The sequence below is a fragment of the Melanotaenia boesemani genome, chromosome 13 (genome assembly GCF_017639745.1).
Source record: "Melanotaenia boesemani isolate fMelBoe1 chromosome 13, fMelBoe1.pri, whole genome shotgun sequence".
In the NCBI taxonomy this organism is placed as follows: domain Eukaryota; kingdom Metazoa; phylum Chordata; class Actinopteri; order Atheriniformes; family Melanotaeniidae; genus Melanotaenia; species Melanotaenia boesemani.
The window spans coordinates 333209-347776 of record NC_055694.1 but is presented as its reverse complement, the minus strand read 5'-3'; the positions used below and the strand labels follow the sequence as shown (position 1 = coordinate 347776).

The following is a 14568-nucleotide window of genomic DNA, read 5'->3' as shown; positions in this document are numbered from 1 at the left end:
TAGAACTACAGTCGGTTGGACAAAGGGGCGGCAGCATGTGACGGAAGGCTGGTGACCCAACGCTCCTGTTTGCCTCCGGACTGGAAAAGGACTCTATCTTGTGTTATTCACGTGTGAATTCTGTAGTCGGTAATCTTCTGTAATAGCTTATCCTTGTGAAAAACAGATTGTAATGGAGTTCTTTGTTGTGTGTGTATGGTTACTTTCTGTCATAGTATTTAGAAGGTCTCATGCAGGGGTCCACTGGCCTACCCGTGCCTGAGTGTCAAGTAAGATCAAAAGTTACCGGTGCTCGCCCAGAGGGGGGGCACGGGGGAATTTTTTCTCCCTTCGGGGTTTTTTCGCCCTCGTACGGGAGGTTCAGATTGGCTCCTATGTTATGCTTGAGGCCTGCGTGTGTGGACAAGTGTGCGTAAAAAGGTTTCCCTATTGTAAGTTTCAGAGTATCGTCTTAGGGCCGATTACTCTGAAATATTTGAAAGGGGGAAATGTGGAAGTATTAATATAGCAGAGTTGAAAAACAACAGGTGCAGTGGCCCTGGTCAGCAAAATATTAATAGTATGACATTATAACATGATATCAAAATGATGTCAACCAGCCCCCCTACAAGGCTGCGTGCCTGGATGCTGTGTGTCTGAAAATAGTGACAGGGAGACTATATAAGCTTTCAGAAATGGATGAACGTGGTCTTTGATCCTGAAGGGTGTCCCCCTGTTCGGCCGAATAAAGGAAGATCATTAAAGACCTCTGTCTGCAGACTCTTAATATCAGCAAGCCCTTTTGATAAAGAATTTATCTACGACACTGTTCTCTGTCCATTACTACAACCATGCTGTCCTTGTCAGCTGGTTTGATTATGATATTTTTGTTTTGGCTTAGTTCCTTTAGGGCTTTGTTTTCCCCAGGTAATAGGTTGGGTTTTATTCTAATACGTTGGAAATAGTTATGGAAGTAATCAAGGTCTAATTTAGTTAATTCCAATATGTGGGGAGGCATTTTGGCGTCTGGTGGAACCCAGCTAGAACCCGTGGTAAAGGGTTGTTTTGTGAGGGTCCCCTGGTCTCCATAGAAGGTGATTAATTTAAGCCTTCTGTGGTAATTGTGTATATCTAATCTGGCCTGCAACCCGATATTTTTGTTCTTGCTACCTCTAGTGGGGATAAAATTGAGCCCCCTGTTAGGCAGGGAGAGCTGTGGTCTGCTAAGTTTTGTATCTTTAGCTAACACCAGTACATTTTTAAACCCCTCCTGGCTGTCCAGGCTTACAGGCCTGTCCAGTTTACCTGACCCATCCAGTGTTCAAGCATGTGGGATGCCGTGCAGTGAGTCCACACAGCGTTCATTGGTTGGGCTCATTGGTCGGGTTCATTGGTTGGGCTCATTGTTCAGGCTCATTGGTTGGGTTCATTGGTTGGGTTCATTGGTTGGGTTCATTGGTGGGGCTCATTGGTCGGGCTCATTGGTTGGGTTCATTGGTCGGGCTCATTGGTCGGGCTCATTGTTCCAGTTCATTGGTCAGGCTCATTGTTCCGGTTCCTTGTTCGGGCTCGTTGTTTGGGCTCATTGGTTGGGTTCATTGGTTGGGTTCATTGATCAGGCTCATTGGTCGGGTTCTTTGATTGGGTTCATTGGTCGGGTTCATTGGTCAGGCTCATTGGTCGGACTCATTGTTCGGGCTCATTGGTTGGGTTCATTGGTCGGGCTCATTGGTTGGGTTCATTGGTTGGGTTCATTGGTCAGGCTCATTGTTCCGGATCCTTGTTCGGGCTCGTTGTTCGGGCTCATTGGTTGGGTTCATTGGTTGGGTTCATTGATCGGGTTCATTGGTCGGGTTCATTGGTCAGGCTCATTGGTCGGGCTCATTGTTCCGGTTCATTGTTCCGGTTCATTGTTCGGGCTTGTTGTTCGGGCACATTGGGCAGGTTCATTGGTTGGGTTCATTGGTTGGGTTCATTGGTCGGGTTCTTTGATCGGGTTCATTGGTCGGGTTCATTGGTCGGGCTCATTGGTTGGGTTCATTGGTCGGGCTCATTGGTCGGGCTCATTGGTTGGGTTCATTGGTCGGGCTCATTGGTCGGGCTCATTGTTCCGGTTCATTGGTCAGGCTCATTGTTCTGGTTCATTGGTCAGGCTCACTGTTCCGGTTCCTTGTTCGGGCTCGTTGTTTGGGCTCATTGGTCGGGTTCATTGGTCGGGTTCTTTGATCGGGTTCATTGGCCGGGTTCATTGGTCAGGCTCATTGGTCGGACTCATTGTTCGGGCTCATTGGTTGGGTTCATTGGTTGGGTTCATTGGTTGGGTTCATTGGTCGGGCTCATTGGTCGGGCTCATTGGTTGGGTTCATTGGTCAGGCTCATTGGTCGGGCTCATTGGTTGGGTTCATTGGTGGGGCTCATTGGTCGGGCTCATTGTTCCGGTTCATTGGTCGGGCTCATTGTTCCGGTTCATTGGTCAGGCTCATTGTTCCGGTTCCTTGTTCGGGCTCATTGGTTGGGTTCATTGGTTGGGTTCATTGATCGGGTTCATTGGTCGGGTTCATTGGTCGGGCTCATTGTTCCGGTTCATTGTTCCGGTTCATTGTTCGGGCTTGTTGTTCGGGCACATTGGGCAGGGTCATTGGTCGGGCTCGTTGTTTGGGCTCATTGGTTGGGTTCATTGGTTGGGTTCATTGGTCGGGTTCTTTGATCGGGTTCATTGGTCGGGTTCATTTGTCGGGTTCATTGGTCGGGTTCATTGATCGGGTTCATTGGTCGGGTTCATTGGTGGGGCTCATTGGTCGGGCTCATTGGTTGGGTTCATTGGTCGGGCTCATTGGTCGGGCTCATTGTTCCAGTTCATTGGTCAGGCTCATTGTTCCGGTTCCTTGTTCGGGCTCGTTGTTTGGGCTCATTGGTTGGGTTCATTGGTTGGGTTCATTGATCAGGCTCATTGGTCGGGTTCTTTGATCGGGTTCATTGGTCGGGTTCATTGGTCAGGCTCATTGGTCGGACTCATTGTTCGGGCTCATTGGTTGGGTTCATTGGTCGGGCTCATTGGTCGGGCTCATTGGTTGGGTTCATTGGTCGGGCTCATTGGTCGGGCTCATTGTTCCGGTTCATTGGTCAGGCTCATTGTTCTGGTTCATTGGTCAGGCTCTCTGTTCCGGTTCCTTGTTCGGGCTCGTTGTTTGGGCTCATTGGTCGGGTTCATTGGTCGGGTTCTTTGATCGGGTTCATTGGTCGGGTTCATTGGTCAGGCTCATTGGTCGGACTCATTGTTCGGGCTCATTGGTTGGGTTCATTGGTCGGGTTCATTGGTTGGGTTCATTGGTTGGGTTCATTGGTCGGGCTCATTGGTCGGGCTCATTGTTTGGGTTCATTGGTCAGGGTCATTGGTCGGGCTCATTGGTTGGGTTCATTGGTGGGGCTCATTGGTCGGGCTCATTGTTCCGGTTCATTGGTCGGGCTCATTGTTCCGGTTCATTGGTCAGGCTCATTGTTCCGGTTCCTTGTTCGGGCTCATTGTTCGGGCTCATTGGTTGGGTTCATTGGTTGGGTTCATTGATCGGGTTCATTGGTCGGGTTCATTGGTCGGGCTCATTGGTCGGGCTCATTGTTCCGGTTCATTGTTCCGGTTCATTGTTCGGGCTTGTTGTTCGGGCACATTGGGCAGGGTCATTGGTCGGGCTCGTTGTTTGGGCTCATTGGTTAGGTTCATTGGTTGGGTTCATTGGTCGGGTTCTTTGATCGGGTTCATTGGTCGGGTTCATTTGTCGGGTTCATTGGTCGGGTTCATTGGTCGGGCTCATTGGTCGGGCTCATTGGTCGGGCTCATTGGTTGGGCTCATTGGTCGGGCTAATTGGTCGGGCTCATTGGTCGGGCTCATTGGTCGGGCTCATTGTTCCGGTTCATTGTTCCGGTTAATCGTTCGGGCTTGTTATTCGGGCACATTGTTCTGGTTCATTGGTGTGGCTCATTGTTCCGGTTCATTGGTCGGGTTAATTGGTTGGGTTCATTGGTTGGGCTCCGTGTCTGTGGTGTATGTCATCAGTTACGTAGCCGATGTTTTGGGGCTCTTTTTGTTCTGCTTGAATCAAACACTTTAATCATATACTTAGAAATGTGTTCAAAACTCATATCACCGTTACTGAATAAAAGTATATTCCGATATATTGATGTTGAATTATTGTCCAGCCCTGACATGGAGTAAGGGTGGTGCTACAGGTCAGTCTCTTCACCGGCAGGCGAACACTTACCTTACAGGCCACTCTGTGTGGACACAGCTTCCCAAATCCCAGAGGAGGCTGAATCCTCCGGAGCAGAGCCACCACGTCCAGATGTTTGATCCGACCTCTGAGAACACAACATCCAGCAGGTTTCAGTCAGACTCCGCCCACTTTCATTTACCTCAACAAGATCAGGAAGTCATTCCAGTTCAAGCTTCGGATCAGAGAGAATCGTTTAGAAAAGAGAACCGAGATCCAGATCAAACCAGAATTCTTCCAGGGCAGACCTCAGTTCTGATCCAGATCACACCAGAATTCTGATCCAGATCAGACCAGAATTCAGATCCAGATCAGACCTCAGTTCAGATCAAGATTAGACCAGAATTCTGATCCAGATCAGACCAGAATCAGTTTAACAACTAAGCTAACAATAAAAGTGGACCACAGAGAAGAAACTGGCCTAAACGTCTGACAAACATACTTTGCCTCTGGATCGTACTCAGACCAGATCCTCTTGAACTCATCCAGATGATGTGGCCCCAGAATTGACCAATCACGTGTCAGGTAGTCAAAGTTATCCATGATGACGGCAACGAACAGGTTAATGATCTGAAGGAGGGAAAATCCGGTCAGGTCTCAAATCAAGCTTGAATTCAACTCCTTCCAGCTACTATGTGTGTGTGTGTGTGTGTGTTCTGACCAGGAAAGCACAAAGCATGAAGAAACTGATGAAATAAACAATGGCGAAGTTACTGCCGCAGGTGAACTCCTCTCCTGGTTCGTAGTCTGACTCTGGGTCGCAGCGTTTACCTGGAAGACTGGCCAACATGATCTCCTGCCATGCCTCACCTGTGGCACACCTGTACACACACACACAGGTAAGGCAACCAGAACTGCCATATGACAAAGAAGCAGGGCAAAGGTTTGTGGAGGAGGACGAGGATCTGACCTGAAGAGGAGAAGGACAGCCTGAGGAAAAGTCTGGAAGTTGTTGTTTCTGTTGATCTGAGTGTAATCCTGCATGGCTATCTTTCCAAACGTCTGACACAGAAACAGGAAAAACATCAAACTTAATTATCCATTAAAAATCAGATAAATAAAAATAAAAATGGTCTGAAATGAAAAGTCAACTTGCAAAAATTACATTGAATCATGAATGTAAATGAGTAACAACAAGGGTCTGAAACATGAGCCCTGAGGTTCTCCATCATTTCAGCTGGCAGCACCACTCACCAGGTGCATTGTGGGTAATATCAGCACTAGGAATGTGTGTCATTAAACATCTTTCCAATACAAATAAAAACAGAATCAAATCTGATTCATGTTGGAAACCCCTGCACATCTCAAAAAACAGATTCTGGATCAGGTCAGTGAACTCACCTGCATGCCGATGACAGCATAGATGAAGAAAATCATGGCGATGAGCAGAGCGACATATGGCAGCGCCTGCAGACAGACAACCAGGTGAGAGTCGGAATTCTGATTCAAATAAACGTACGTGGATGTTCCTCTCAGCCTCCGATCACAACACCATGATTATTCATAGAACACGATCAGGAACTGGATGAGTGGCCACGAACGACCAAATTCAGCTCAAAAGCATTTTATAAATACATCGTAAAAACAAAAATAGCCATGTGAGGTTGTGTGTAAGATTGGTGGTTCAACTGGTAGGTCGGCTGGTGAGAAGACCCAGGACACGTTGGACGGACTACATCTCTCGGCTGGCCTGGGAACGCCTCGGGATACCTCCAGATGAGCTGGTGAATGTGGCCGGGGAGAGGGAAGTCTGGGTTTTCCTGCTTAGGCAACTGCCTCCCCAACCCGACTCTGGATAAGCGGCAGAAAATGGATGGATGGATAATCTTATTGGTATCTTCATCCATCCATTATTTATACAGCTTAGTCCAAGTCAGGGTTGCGGGGCAGCTGGAGCGAGAGGCAGGTACACCTGGACAGGTCACCAGTCCATCACAGGGCCTGGTATTTCCACATTTAAAAAAATACAGGAATAACAGTATTACAGATTATTTTAGTGATACAGAAAGTTGGAATAAATACACAAGACAACTGAAAAGTAACTTTGAACTTTTGAAAACTTGGAAGACAGCTGGTTTACCAGCAGCTTCAATCTGAGATCAGCTTCACTGAAAATGAAAAGGAGTGATGACACAGAAATTTACATACAGGCTGCTGACTTTGCCCAAAGCTTCTCACTGAGTCTCAACATGTAAAAAAAACACACACACACAAAACTCAGAGTTGAGTCGGACTTTGGCCAGACTTTGGCCTAACATCAGTCTGAGTTGAGCCAATTAGACTTAAGTCTGATGTCAGCCAGACTCAGCTGGGGTTCAGACTGTCAGGCATATTTCAGCCGGACATCAGCCAGTCTTTAGCCAGATGTCAACCAGTCAGGTCCTCAGTCTTACTTCAGTCAGACTTAAGCTGGACACCATCTAGATTTCAGCTGGACTCAACCGGAGTTTACCAGGCTTTCAGCCAGATCTCAGTCAGATTTCAACCAGACTTCCGTCTGCTGTGTGCCAGAGTTCAGCCAGAGTTCAGCCAGAGTTCAGCCAGAGTCCAGCTGAAACATTGTTAAACCAGTCTTTCTGACCTGCAGTGATTTGATGAAAGTCCACAGAAGTGTACGAATCCCTTCCCCTTTGCTCAGTAGCTTGACCAATCGCATCACTCGAAACAGGCGGAAGAAGGTAATGGACACCCGGGAACTGTCCTCTCCACTCTGAGAACAAAGAGAAGGCGTGAGAGAACACAAGACAAACATGTAAACAAAAACTGGACCAGAGAGGGACCCTCATCAGCCAATCAGGATGCTGTGATGGCTATGTGGGTCTAACAAGCTCTGACTGTGACCCTGTGAAAACTCAGTTTCAGTTCTTGAACCTTTTCTGTCACCCTGGTCAGATATTGGATGTTAAGAGAAGATAAATCGGTTGAAGAGCAGCTGTAATGTTTAACCCATTAAAAAAATGGTAAGGAAAGTCCCATTTTTGTAATATGAGGTCTTTATTTGGCCCTTTAACAAAATGTAACAAAAATGTACATTTTATCACCATGTGTTAGTTTAAGAAATTATAATGTGGTTTTCTGCTTCTGGGTTTCTATTAGAGGACAGAAGACGGGTATCGGATTGTGTTCAACAGGATTTTGAGCAAAGTTTAAACCTTAAATTGAAGCAAAATGTCTCAGAAATGTATGTGACAAATACGTCACGCCGGGCTCTTATGGGTTAAGTACTCACACTGAACTCAGTGACGACGATGTCGACCACACTGCCGACCACAATCAGAGCATCAAAGGAGTTCCAGGGGTCTACAAAGTAGTGCTGGAAGGAAGAAGAAAAGTTTTAGGACCTTGAAGGCTTCCATGGACCTGATGACGAGTTCAGGTATGCGTTTGATTTCCTCACCCGGAGCCTGAGAGCCAGCAGCTTCAGCAGCATCTCCACGGTGAAGAGTCCAGTGAAGACCATGTTGAGGATGTCCATGATGTAGCTGAAGGTTTTGGACTGTTCGTAGTGCTGCAGGAGACAAGAGCCACGCTCAGGTTTGATCAGATCCAACAGGGCGCTGAGTTTGGCTTGGAGGCGGAGCTTTAAGATTACCCACCTGAACTGCCAGAGTGACGGTGTTGAGCAGAATCAGGACAAACATGACGTATTCAAATCCGGTCGAGTTGATGATGGACCAGAACTTATACTGGACTGGATTCTTTGGGATGTAAAGTTTCAGAGGCTGAGCCTTCAGGGCGTACTCCACACATTGACGCTGTGGGGACCAACAAAAATGTTAATTGAATGCCAATAACATGCTAATCACAAGCTACAGTACCAACCAGGTACCCACAGTACAACCAGATACCACCAATGCCCGAGCCCCATTCACCAGGTCCGAAAGGCTCTTGCTAGGAGATCTTAACTGGGTCATACTGAAACCTCCTGATAATGTTCTCATGCAATGTGATTCTTTAAACCGGCATTAAATAATATCTCAACCAACTCAGTTTGACCATGAAATATGTAATAAGGCCACAACAACTGATGTAATTTTAACAAACTCCCCCACATGTACTCTTCCAGGGTATTCCACAATGACCATGTTTTATTGCCTGCATTCGTAAAGGCCTGTCTGTTAAATCTCCTGGATGCATCACTCAAAAGCTCTACCATTCTTGCACAATCTGGCTGAAGTTGACTCGGGCAGGGTTGATCCCATTCCCTCTGTCAGTGAAGCTGGTCCTTGTTTAGGGATTATTTTAGCGCAGTCATCAATGAACATGATCCTGTAAAGCAAAAAGATCATAGCAGCAGTATTGCGACAGAAATCAGGCTCGGAGAGAGCGAGGCCCGCTTCAGGAGAAACTTACACCAAAGGCATCTTCTCCACAGCTTTGGAAATCTGTGAGACAAGAAATTTATTTTCTGGCTCTCCCTTGTCAATCTTAGTAAACAATATTATAGTCACTGAAAAGAAGAGCGTGCCTGACTCCTTTTACTAAATCTGGTGTTGCCTCTCTCATTAACTTGAGCTGCCAAAATAATGGTTTAAACAACTTGACCTACCTAAGCCCTCTTGTGCGCCCAGCTTATCCTGTCAGAAATGTTCTTTCAAACCTTTTACCATCTAAGAGGTTATGAAGGAATTGTTGTTCCTGGACCCTGAAAAGCCTGCTGGGTTCGGAAGGCTGCTGCTGTTCATCCTCTTTTTAGGGGGGAAACCAGGCTGACCTCAACTGTCACAGGCCCATATCCATTTTAACACGTGCATCCAAAGTTCTTGGAAAATTACAAGAACAAAACTTCTTCATCTTCACTGCGCAGATCATGGATGTATTGCTGCTGTTTTAAAAGTCATGAAGGATATTACATCTGCTTTAGATTCCTGTACAGTGATATCTGTTGGCTTAGCAAAAGCCTTCGAATCAGTGAATCATTCTGTCTTATTACAAAGGACCATACTGGATTATCTGGTCAGCCACTGCCATGCTTCTCAAATACCTTTCCAATAGGATGCAGCAAGTAGGGCAAGATTTAAAAGGTTTTATATGGGCCGGCTGCACCGTCCTTGTCTGAGAACTCAGTGGACTCAGGACCAGGGCCTCTGCTAGGGAGGACTGTTGAGTTACCCACAGAAGAACTGCCTTCGATCAAAATACAATTACTTTTTATTGTGTATTCTTTTTTCACCTGCCTAGGGACTAGAGATACACATTAATTTGTTAGCTTTAATCCAACATGTTTACATCTGTTTTTAAAGATTTTTTATTAATATGCACTGTTCCTGTCAAATAAACTAATAACAAATAATTAAATCTCCATTTTTCTCAGTGTTTCCATATCAGGTGTACCCTGGCCTCATTTCCTGGCCCTACACTCTTTTCTATACCCATTAATTATAATCCCTCAAACTGTTAGTAAAGCCTCTGTTCACCTATTCACATATTTCAGTGGATTTCTGCTTCAGGATGGAACCTGACCCATCAGCCAACCCACCCGCCGACCTACCAGCCAACCCACCGGCCGACCCACCAACCAACCCACCCGCCGACCTACCAGCTGACCCACTAGCTAACCCACCTGCCGACCCGCCAGCCAACCCACCCGCCGACCTACCAGCCGACTCACCAGCCGACCCACCCGCCGACCCACCCTCCGACCTACCAGCCAACCCACCCATCGACCTACCAGCCAATCCACCTGCCGACCAACCAGCCAACCCACCTGCCGACCTACCAGTCGACCTGCCAGCCGACCGCCAGCATAGAAGAAACCTACAGCTTCAATAAAAGGTTGGAAATGAGTAAAATTGTTTGAGACTCCAACAGAAAAATCTGAAGTTCAAATACACACAACCACAAATCTTATTTTCAGAAAGTCTTTTTTAAAACCAAAAACCACCAAAAATCCAGTTTTTCACTGGCATGTAAAATAAAGGAATGCAGAGTTTACCTGGTTCTTGTCCAGCTCACAGTTCTTGTACTCCTGCTCTCCCTGCTCTCTGAAGGTGATGATGACGAAACCCACAAAGATGTTCATCATGAAAAAGGCGATGATGATGATGTAGACAATGAAGAAGATAGAGATCTCCACTCGGTAGTTGTAGATGGGACCAGAGTTCTCTCCGTTGGCGTCGATGGCTTTGTACAGCAGCCTGCAGGCCGAGGGGTCAAACATCTGAACTTAAAGTTTAACAACAAAGTCCAGAAGGTTTGGTTTGAGAAAACTCACGCAGGCCAGCCCTCAAAGGTGGAGACGGTGAAGAGCGCCATCATCCCCATCAGCACGTTGTCGAAGTTAAAGTCACTGTTCAGCCAGATCCGCTCCCGGACCATCGGATGGCTCACGTCTCCATCCTTATAGACCACAAATGTCCCTCTGAACACAAACGGGATCACATTAGAACCAGGTCTGAACCAGGTCTGAACCAGGTCTGAACCAGATCTGAACCAGGTCTGAACCAGGTCAGATCAGTTAAACTTACTTGCACTGTTCAGGAGTGTGTTTGGCCTCGTCAGTGCATCGGTAAAATTTACCCTGAAATCAGACAAGTGTGACAGATCAATAACCCACCAGCCGACCCACCAGCCGACCCACCCGCTGACCCACCCGCTGACCCACCTGCCAAACCACCCGCCGACCCACCAGCCGACCCAACCGCTGACCCACCTGCCGAACCACCCGCCGACCCACCTGCCAAACCACCCGCCGACCCACCAGCCGACCCAACCGCTGACCCACCTGCCAAACCACCCGCCGACCCACCAGCCGACCCACCCGCCGACCTACCAGCCAGATCAATAAAGCATCACTTAGAGGAAAATAACATCCAGACAGAAACTTTCTTCATCTCGAGGTAAATTCAAGTACCAACAAAACAGGTTGGTAAGCAAACGAATAGCAAGGAATGGCACAGTGAGGAAACAATGTGCTCGTGTGCCTGGAGGTGACATCATCATGATCCTTTCGGCCAACCGATGAAGAGTAAGACCAGGTCTTTGGTCTGTTTGTGGAGCAGGTCAGACCCTGTTGCTGATCCGTCCAGTGTAGTGGGAGCTGTATGTTCAGGATGGACAGAGTCTAGGGTTCATCTGTCTGCCACGGACACCAGAGTCCAGCTCTGCCTCCCCCCAGATCCAACCCTCCTCACCACTCTGCTCCCCCAGAGATCACATCATAAAAGAGAAGCAAAAGACGGGCAAAAGATCAGCAGATGTTAAAGGACCTCTGTCTCCTCAGAAAGATGAAGTCTTCCAGCTACAGCGTCAGGTATTGATAGGTCCTCACCACCTCCACGTCCGAGTCCTTGATGGAAATGGGCTGGAGGTGGTCAGACCCTGTACTCCCTATACAGCACATCCAACGATCGCTGCGTCATCACAGTATAACGGCAGAGCTCTGACTTGTCCTGGAAGTGGGATCCGTGTGAACAGGCCAGCGGAGAGCACGGTGCGACGTGGAGCCGCTTGGCCTCCAGCTGTGATCTCAGAGGTCGTCCACGGTCCTGAACCAGGTGTGTGTTGCTCAGCTTGTCTGTCAGTCGGAGGGGCTGCATGGTGTTTAAAGCCTCGTTTCCACCAATGGGTTGGGTCGGTTAGGGTCTGTAAACTGTAATCTGGTTGCGTTTCCATAGCAACCGTAACCTTACCCGAGAGGCGGAGTATCAGCGATAGCTGCCTCAGCTACATAGCAGCGTGACGCCATCGCAGAGCTTCCTTAGAGCAGAACCAGAACACGAGTCAGAAACTAAGGAGGAGGATGGAGGTCGTCCCCCAGTCTGGGTTCTTCTTTCTTGGCGGAGCTTCGTGACGCCATTTTAATGGAGATTTAATCAACAAAAAGAAAAGCTGTTGTTCTGAACGAGGAGCCGTTCCTGCTTTGTTTTTATAGCAGGATTTTTCTACGGATTGCAGTGTGTCAGGTACATTTACACCATTATGTACACGATGAGCTCAGAAAACTGCGGTCAGTGAAGGCAGCAGCGGGTGTGGGTCACCTTGAAGAGCTGCACGCCGATACAGGCGAACATGAACTGCAGCAGCGTGGTGACAATCATGATGTTCCCGATGGTCCTGATGGCCACAAACACGCACTGGACCACATGCTGCAACACAAAGACATAAAAACCTGTCACCATAATGAAGGATCATCTGATTCTTTAACAATCCCAGAGGATATGAGATTAGTGATACTCTGGTGTTTCCTACAGAGTCAGGAGTCCTCTCAGCTAAATGGAACACTACCTTCAGTCCTTTGGCCCTGTTGATGGCTCGCAGAGGTCGAAGCACCCGGAGGACTCGGAGAATCTTCACCACAGAAATGGCGCTGGAGCTGCAGCACACAAGCACACTTCCTGGTCACATGACGCTCAGTTTTAAAAGGAATCTCTGTGTGCATGGGACAAGGCTGAAGGTCAAAATGGATGTTTGAAACAATAGGAACGTTTCTAGGTTGAATATTTTAGGTCTAAGAAGGAAAATGATAAGAGTTCATGTTGTTGGCGAAGAAAATTCCAGCTTCTTGTGATTCATCATTGTGTTTTAAACAATATAAATAAGAGGAAAAAGATTGGAATAATATAAAATACAATTAGATATTAAACAAAAACATACATAAAAAATACATTTATAAATAACTGTCAATAAATAAAGAAATAAAACAGTGGAATCTGTGACATGATGGGGATCAGAGCGATGAGCTGCTGATGCATTGTGAGGATGACGTGGACACTGACTGCAGGAAGAAGGAGACCAGAGAGACGCTGACGACCAGCAGGTCGAGCAGGTTGAACCAGTTCCTGCAGAAGGAGCCCTGATGGAGGAACGCCCCGTGGACCGTCATCTGGCAAACGGAGAGACGGCGTTAGCGTCACCTGATGCAGGTGTGACGGACAGCTGTCAGCTAGCCCCGCTTTACCTTCAGCAGGATCTCCACGGTGAAGATGGACGTGAAGGCGTAGTCTGCATACCCCAGAATCTGCAAACACAAACACCCGTCACCATGGCAACAAGGAAAACGTCTTCTTTGTGTTTGTTTCAGTGAAGGGGGAAGAAAAGCCGAAGGTTTCTAAACCAATCAGCTGTTTCTGTCAGCAGAGATGACATCATGTGACTGGAGCATGATGGGAAACATGCCTCAGCATCTTTAATGGCACCGCTTGGGTCAAACTTCAACTCAAACCCCAGAAATGACCCTGATTCACACGTTTACTGTAGAATGACTCGGTCCAACGTGTCCACGTCCCCTCCCACACCGTGGAATCAGGATCAACGTTTCTTCAGTTCACGTGTTCACACAGACACGTGCACGCGTACATACATGTGCGAACGCTCCCATTAGCAGACAGACAGCGTGTCGTAAAAACCGATAACTTTCCCTCCATCCAACCCTGACGTACCGTAGTTTGTAGCTGTTACATACGATACGAACGCCCTAACATCGGTCAGGGCAGCTGCTGGATCTCTCAACCAATCAGCTTCCAAGACCTGCTCTGCTTCTGATTGGTTAGTCATGAGTTTGATTTAGAGCAAGGCTGCGTTCCTCTCATACCACTGGAAGATGAACGACAGCCCACGATGGCTACACTTCTAGGCAAGAAGTCTGGCATAATGCTGGAAGTCTGGCATAATGCTGGAGGTCCGGCACTGGGCCAGAGGTCTGGCACAGGACTGGAGGTCCGGCACTGGGCCAGAGGTCTGGCACAAGGTTGGAGGTCTGGCATGGAGCCGGACTACTTTAAGCCATGACAAAGAAATAATAAAAAGATAAAAGGTGACGGTGGTTGACAAATAAACCAAAAAGAGTTTTTTAAAAACTGTGTTATTATCCCTGAAAATGATTTTTTTTTGTTTCAAATTCATGAACACACCAACAGAGCACAAGAAAAATAGTATCAGCAGGAGTTTCGAGCATTTTCTTACAGTTGTTAGAAGGTTTAAAAGAATTCATGTAAAATATGTTGAAAGACTGAGGAGCGATGTCCTCCTCTGCATGAGCATTTAGAAGAATTAACCAAAATATACCACATTTCCACAATGAAATGTTAATTATCAAAGAAGTCATGATTAAAACATTTAAGTGAGTAAGAAGAAAAATAAGTTTAATTTTACATAAAGTAGCTTTCATGTCTCACCACATGACAAAGGAAGGTGCTCATGCATGATGAAAAAACACACATTTCAGCAGAAAATCTAAGACCATATTTATAAACTCCTGCTGATCCTACTTTTCTTGTGTTCTGTTGGTATTTCATTAATTTCCACTGACAGCTGTGAACACTGAACGACGTGAGAGTCAAACGAGAAACAAAAAGTGTTTCACATTTAACACAAACAAAACTG

The 14568-nt window shown here is 47.1% G+C and overlaps 1 protein-coding gene across 1 annotated transcript in view; it reads right to left on the bottom strand.

Annotated features, from left to right (window-relative positions):
* The window catches only part of cacna1fb (calcium channel, voltage-dependent, L type, alpha 1F subunit), a 137415-nt gene that overhangs the window by 50352 nt on the left and 72495 nt on the right, over nucleotides 1-14568 (bottom strand). Inside the window, exons 27-42 of the mRNA XM_042003786.1 lie at nucleotides 13145-13204; nucleotides 12963-13069; nucleotides 12472-12559; nucleotides 12225-12332; nucleotides 10713-10765; nucleotides 10460-10606; nucleotides 10181-10382; nucleotides 7842-8000; nucleotides 7643-7753; nucleotides 7475-7558; nucleotides 6827-6955; nucleotides 5587-5652; nucleotides 5156-5247; nucleotides 4907-5066; nucleotides 4688-4815; nucleotides 4237-4333 (exon numbers count right to left, since the gene is read on the bottom strand). Coding sequence (XP_041859720.1) covers nucleotides 4237-4333; nucleotides 4688-4815; nucleotides 4907-5066; nucleotides 5156-5247; nucleotides 5587-5652; nucleotides 6827-6955; nucleotides 7475-7558; nucleotides 7643-7753; nucleotides 7842-8000; nucleotides 10181-10382; nucleotides 10460-10606; nucleotides 10713-10765; nucleotides 12225-12332; nucleotides 12472-12559; nucleotides 12963-13069; nucleotides 13145-13204 — 1791 coding nt within the window. The remainder of the gene's footprint in view (nucleotides 1-4236; nucleotides 4334-4687; nucleotides 4816-4906; nucleotides 5067-5155; nucleotides 5248-5586; nucleotides 5653-6826; nucleotides 6956-7474; nucleotides 7559-7642; nucleotides 7754-7841; nucleotides 8001-10180; nucleotides 10383-10459; nucleotides 10607-10712; nucleotides 10766-12224; nucleotides 12333-12471; nucleotides 12560-12962; nucleotides 13070-13144; nucleotides 13205-14568) is intronic.